Source organism: Morone saxatilis, unplaced genomic scaffold (genome assembly GCF_004916995.1).
Source record: "Morone saxatilis isolate NCDOM2014 unplaced genomic scaffold, NCSU_SB_2.0 Contig17, whole genome shotgun sequence".
Classification (NCBI taxonomy): Eukaryota; Metazoa; Chordata; class Actinopteri; family Moronidae; genus Morone; species Morone saxatilis.
In genome coordinates, this window is record NW_023339729.1 from 25,110,239 (window position 1) to 25,116,533 (window position 6,295).

The 6,295-nt window shown below is 43.5% G+C and overlaps 1 protein-coding gene across 2 annotated transcripts in view; it reads left to right on the plus strand.

Annotated features, from left to right (window-relative positions):
- The first annotated feature begins 306 nt into the window (after positions 1-306).
- Positions 307-6,295, plus strand: part of xpo1a (exportin 1 (CRM1 homolog, yeast) a) — a 16,883-nt gene continuing 10,894 nt past the window's right edge. The window contains exons 1-10 of one of the 2 annotated variants that reach the window (XM_035659563.1): positions 307-845; positions 1,950-2,082; positions 2,253-2,354; positions 3,267-3,339; positions 3,443-3,504; positions 3,590-3,634; positions 3,731-3,912; positions 4,294-4,342; positions 4,444-4,563; positions 5,088-5,216. In XM_035659563.1, the coding sequence (XP_035515456.1) occupies positions 1,957-2,082; positions 2,253-2,354; positions 3,267-3,339; positions 3,443-3,504; positions 3,590-3,634; positions 3,731-3,912; positions 4,294-4,342; positions 4,444-4,563; positions 5,088-5,216 (888 nt within the window). In that variant the 5' untranslated portion in view covers positions 307-845; positions 1,950-1,956. The remainder of the gene's footprint in view (positions 846-1,949; positions 2,083-2,252; positions 2,355-3,266; positions 3,340-3,442; positions 3,505-3,589; positions 3,635-3,730; positions 3,913-4,293; positions 4,343-4,443; positions 4,564-5,087; positions 5,217-6,295) is intronic. The other variant, XM_035659564.1, reaches the window with a different exon arrangement.

Genomic DNA, 6,295 nt, shown 5'->3' on the forward strand with positions numbered 1-6,295 from the left:
CAAAATGTAACTTTTAACCTCAGTTTAAGATATCCCTGATTATTTAGTGTCTGTGTGTGTGTTGATATTCACCAGAGGTCAAACTGGAGCAAACACAAGAGAGGGGGAGGGAGCTTGAGCCAGATTGACAGCTCCACCCAGCCAATGACACGCCGTGACGACTGCACCCGCACAGCCAATCACGGGCCGAGTGGGCGGGTACATAGTCCAAATTTTACGCGGCGCGCGGCGGGCCGAAGCACCGAGAATGAATATCCCGGTCTCAACCGGTTTCAACCGGTCCGCGGTTGGAAGACATGAGCTTAGAGGAAGAGCACACTTGCACGCATTAAAACACCTACTGCTCTCTTAACAGTGTGTGCGAACAGGACCAGAAATAAAAACGAGAGGTTGTGAGCCGGTTGCCGCTTTAAGTGTGACTCCGTGAATCTGTGCTGTTAGCTTAGCTCACGTTAGCCCGCAGAATCAGTGACTTTTCCCATTTAGCGAGCTAAAGTTGCTACTAGCCTGGTGGGAGTCGGCTGTGATTACTGAAAGATAAAGAAAACATGGAAGAGGAACTATAGGCTGTGGTAAAACTGCAGGGGGGGGGAGAGAAAAAAAAGCTGTTTTTGTTTGTTGTTTTTAATAATACATCGATAAGTGTCCGACGTAACGGGGTTTGTTTTAAATTAGCTGGTGTCATCCAGAGCTAACGTTAGCTGTTTTCCGGAGCTGTTGTAAAACGTGTGCCATGAGATAAACACACCGCCGCTCGCTTTCACATCGATAATCTCCAGCTACCGAGTCACAACCAGCTCAACGCACACTTTGTTTTTCCACGAGCAGGGGACAGGACACACCAGGTGAGTTAAGCCCCGATTTAACTCACCCCATCGTGGGCTAACGTTAGCAGCCCGTCTGGTTCAAAAAAAAAAAAGTGCAGTGTTTTTTGTCTTTGTGGGGGGGGTTAACTAGCGGTTACACAGACTGAAGCAGAGTGCATTGCAGCCCGGGGGGGTTGGCTGTCTCCTCGGTGTGTTTTCTGCAGGTTTTAACGCAGTTGAGTTGCTGTGAATAGTCTGTGCTGCAGCTGCACGCACCCTGCCAGCCAGGTGGGGGCGTCGTTTCGTGTTTCAATACTTTATGATCGATTTCAATGTCATAATTGGACCACGAGGGGCTGACTGGAGATATCTTGACACGTTTTCTGGCTCGACCAGTTTCTCTGTACCTGCTACAAGACGTGAGAGTGAATCTAACTCACTCTGAATACAGTAAAGTAATCCTCCTGTCGTTTGTTGGTGTGGTTTTGTGGAGTAGAGATGCAGACAGGACACATGTTGTTATCTGTGTGATATGGGTCAGTAGTACTCCCACGGTCCTAGGTTTCTCCAACAGGGTTATTAATGAGGTAAATGTTAATGTCAGGTAGAGAGAGGGGTATGCAGAGACATTTTAAATCATCAAAGTCCTTTTGGGGAACGGAGAAACAGCAAATTCACACACATGAACAAATAGATCACAGGAATAAGATTATAAAGGAATAATACTTATGGTGATACTAGTGGAAAATAAGAGAAACAAGCACAAAGAAAGAGGAGAAAAGGGGATTACTTTTCTCTTTCTTTCTCTACATCTTAAACCCCATTATTGATTTTATTTACTATCTGTAGGATTTCCAAAATATGTGATCAGCCATCGAATTGTGACACCGTCCCCAGTGCTGACTGTATTTTATATATATATATATTAATCTACTCTTCTGGCCCACCTTTCTAAATATCGTCGCACCAATTAAATTAAATATCATGTTTGATATCCCTAGTTTGTCTTTTAGTATTTAGTGAAATATGTGAGCACACATTAGTTCCTCCTCCTGTAGCTGTAGTCTGTAGCTGTGTATATCATCGGTGTGTTTCAGTATGTGCTGCTGTGGCTGAAGTTTAAATCCCCTCCCCTCCCCTCAGAATCTCTATGCCAGCAGAAATGACGATGTTGGCCGACCACCCAGCCAGACAGCTGCTGGACTTCAGTCAGAAACTGGACATCAACCTGTTGGACAATGTCGTCAACTCCATGTACCACGACATTGGATCCCAGGTGAGGACGGATCCTTTAAAGTGAATAAATGTAAATTAGTTCAGCGATAAAAGTGAATCTGTTGCAGCTCTTTGCCGAGGTCAGGTGAGACATGAGGGGGAACACACCTGCAGCTGCTCTTTAAAGATCTGTGGCCGGTATAAACGGTTTGCTGTGTTGCTCTCTTGTAGCAACGAGTGGCCCAGGAAGTTCTCACCAACCTGAAGGACCACCCAGACGCCTGGATGAGGGTGGACACCATCCTGGAGTTCTCTCAGAACATGAAAACTAAAGTAGGTAGCCGACTGCGCGCTGATCTTGTGAAAGAGAGAAGCTGTGAGCGCTCGTCTCTCGGAGCCCGTGTAATAATGTGAGCTGATGTTTATCAGTTTATCCGCAGCAGGCCGAGGCTTTCAGAGCAGCGAGGTCTGAGCGCTCACTCTGCGTTAGCTCCACTGGACTTATTGGATTTTCTCCAGCTAATGGAAGCTTACTGTGTTTAAATCAGTGGTTATCTGCTAAATTATTAGTTTTTTTTCCATTGTTGCTGCATCTTTGGTATGAGGAATTTGTTGTTGTGATGATATCATCATCAGTGGCCAGTGCTGTCAGACAGTATACTCTATTAAACAGTTATTAGTATCAGTTACAACCCTTAAAGGAATGAAAGCAGAACACTGTATTATAATTTTACACAATATTAGGTCCCGACAGACATGAAACTTGAGGTATTTTGTATTTTGACAACAGCGTTTGTTGTAACGTCTGTAAAATGATGATTTTAGGGTGGAAACATCTTTCAGGCAACAACATGGGCTGAAATTCCAAGAATTCCATAAAGCACTGCTGCTTCCCAGCCGAGTATTAGTAGTATTCTTTCATTTCATCCGTTTTTAGATGGTGACAGACAGACTGTTGCTGCACAGGGAGGGAAAATGAGTGAAGGGTGACACATCAATAAAGGCAATAGATAAAGAATTTGACAGATAAAAAGAATCAATAATGACATTGTTACCAATAAAATCGTATCAATTACCATTCCTAATGGTGCACACAGTTTTGCTCTGTGTGACGTCACCAGGGAGACGTTACAATCCCACGTTGTTGTTGTTTCCTCGTGTTTGTTGTTAATGAACTCTTGATGAGCAGAATGTGTCTGATCCTTTGTCAGAGCTCTAATACGTCTTTCTCAACTGTTCCCTCAGTACTACGCCCTGCAGATTCTGGAGACAGTCATCAAAACGCGCTGGAAGATTCTCCCAAGGAATCAGTGTGAAGGTCAGTCTCACTAAATGAACAGATGAGGAAGACGCTTTCTGTCTGTCCTGTCAGGAAAACGCTCTGGATATTTAAAAACTAAAACTCTGGGATGTTTTTTCAGGCATCAAGAAATATGTTGTTGGGTTGATCATCAAGACTTCGTCTGATCCTGCAAACATGGAGGTGAAGTTGCATTAATGTAAGATGTGGCGCTGTAAGTGCGCGTTGTGCAGCTCAGTACTGAAGTGACTCTTATGGTTCTTTTCAGAAGGAGGGAGTGTACATATCCAAGCTCAACATGATCCTCGTACAGGTAAATAAACCTTTTGGTGGTTTGACTCAAGAACAATGACTGACGTGATGTGATGAGGCTGGTGACGCAGAGCTCCTCCTCTCTGTACTGGTTTAGATCCTGAAGCAGGAGTGGCCCAAACACTGGCCCACCTTCATCAGCGACATCGTGGGTGCGAGTCGGACCAGCGAGAGTCTCTGTCAGAACAACATGATCATCCTCAAACTGCTCAGCGAGGAGGTTTTTGACTTCTCCAGTGGCCAGATGACCCAGGTGAAGGCCAAGCACCTCAAAGACAGGTAGGTGGAGAGAGGTGAAGTGAAGAGTATCTGCATCAACTAACATTAGTTTGGATCCAAACTGACGTGTTAAAGCACTAAAGTCACACAATAACTCAAACAAACCAGCAACTCTGGTGTTCTACGACGTAAAATTGGCATTTTTTTCAATGGAGTCTGTTTGTTTTGAAGAGAGCGTGTAACTGCTTCAGTTTCCCATCTGACAGCAAATTCAAACAGTTAAAATATTCTAAAAAACCTTCATCACTGTCCCTTTAAATGTACAAGATTTATACATCTTGTTAACTCACACATAATCAGCAATCCTGCTGGATCAGAACCTAAAACTTGTTGCCAGTTAAAGACATGACTGTCACTAATGACCTCCACTCTGTCTTTCAGCATGTGCAACGAGTTCTCCCAAATATTCCAGCTGTGCCAGTTTGTGATGGTAAGACGAGGTTGACATCAGACCAAACAGCTCTCGGCCCCCCTCTGATGTTTAACAGATACCACAATCTGTTCTCATATGTACCTCCTCGTTCTATGTAGGAAAACTCCCAGAATGCCCCGCTGGTCCACGCCACGCTGGAGACTCTCCTCCGCTTCCTGAACTGGATTCCTTTAGGTTACATCTTCGAGACCAAGCTCATCAGCACTCTGGTCTACAAGGTAAACCAGCTAAAAGTCTTTCCACCAAACATTTACACGGAGTCAGATCGTCTTTATTGTCCATCAGAAAGTGATGAGTGAGGCTCACAAGTACAAACACACAATACGCTGGTAAGCACTACATTTATAAACACAAGATAAATACGGCGGTGCAATGGTGCTTTCATAATCTCAAACGGAACATGATGAAACTTGTTTTTAAAAGGAGTAGCAAGAAGTAAATTAAGGCTTCTCGTACGTAAGGATTTACTGCTTATCTTTAATCATCATAAACCAATTATCTTTGGAGTTTGACAAACCAAGCAATGTTCTTTCTTTATTAACGGATTCATTGATAATGAAGTTCTCTTTAGTTGCAGCTTCAACTCTGTATTTTGTCACACACATCTGACACTGAGCCTCTGTCAGCTCTGTGAGCAGCCTGCAGTCAGGACTGAGAACTAGTAAGAAGATGGATGTACAGCCAGGACAGTTACACCAGCACCGACCTGACTATTTCACCTTTTTGTGTGTGTGTGTTTCAGTTCTTGAACGTGCCCATGTTTCGCAACGTGACGCTGAAATGTTTGACGGAGATCGCCGGAGTGAGCGTCAACCAGTACGAGGAGCAGTTTGTCAACCTGTTTACTCTAACCATGTGCCAGCTCAAACAGGTACACACACACACACACACACACACACACACACAATCATTTTGAGTGCTACTCCAGTTAATTGCACTCAGTGTGATTACACACAAGCACACTAACATGTGCCCACTCTGTTATTACACACACACACACTTTGTGCAAACCCTCTCCTGCCACACAACTTCCTATAACATCAGTACATAAAGTCTGCAGGCTGCACAAACTCTGAGTTACCCTCAGTTTGTTTTTGCACACGCACACACACACACACACACACACACACACACTACATTGTCAGTGTAAGCAGTTTTCTGTTTGTTCACTGTTATTACAAGTAGACACAAATAACACATCTGTGGGCCGAGGGAACATGTGATTTCAGCAGTGCTGATGGGACAACATAGTTGAAAGCCGATGGTGGAAATTCCAAAACCAAATATCCCTGAGTTAATCAAAAGTTAATTAGTGTTTTGTTTTTGAACTTTGTTTGTTCAGAGAATCCCACATTGACAGCGAGGTTTTTGTTCCATTGACCTCTGTCAGGCTACAATAACTCTACCTTCCGTTCAGGCAGCAAAGAAAGAAAGTGACGCACTTGAGCTGACTGTATATGCAGAATGACCTGACACAGGTGTGGTTGTTAACACCCTCAACACACCTACAGAGAGCATGCTGATACAGACTGCCTGAGGATAAGAAGATGACAGGCAAACAAAGAAATACTTAAAGAAAAACAAATGGTTTTCTGAATAAAACATGTAATAAACATCATGTTTTTACTAGACAATGTACAGACAACCACAATATCATTCAGGGTCCATGTAATTTTACTTTTACTCGCTGACAAATCCTCGTTTAGCAGGCAACAACTTAAAAAAAGAATAAAATAAAAGACAAGACAAAAACAAGGAGACAAAGTGGATAAAACTGATTTGGCTCCTCTGAGACTCCAGATGGAAAATGCAGTTAAAAGACAATAATGGCACAAATTCAGGTTCGGCTTCTGCATGCCTTGAGTTTCTGTTCAGTGTAACATTACGTACCAGTTTCATTTTACTGAATGGGTGTGTTTACCATCAGCAGGTCCACACACACACACACAC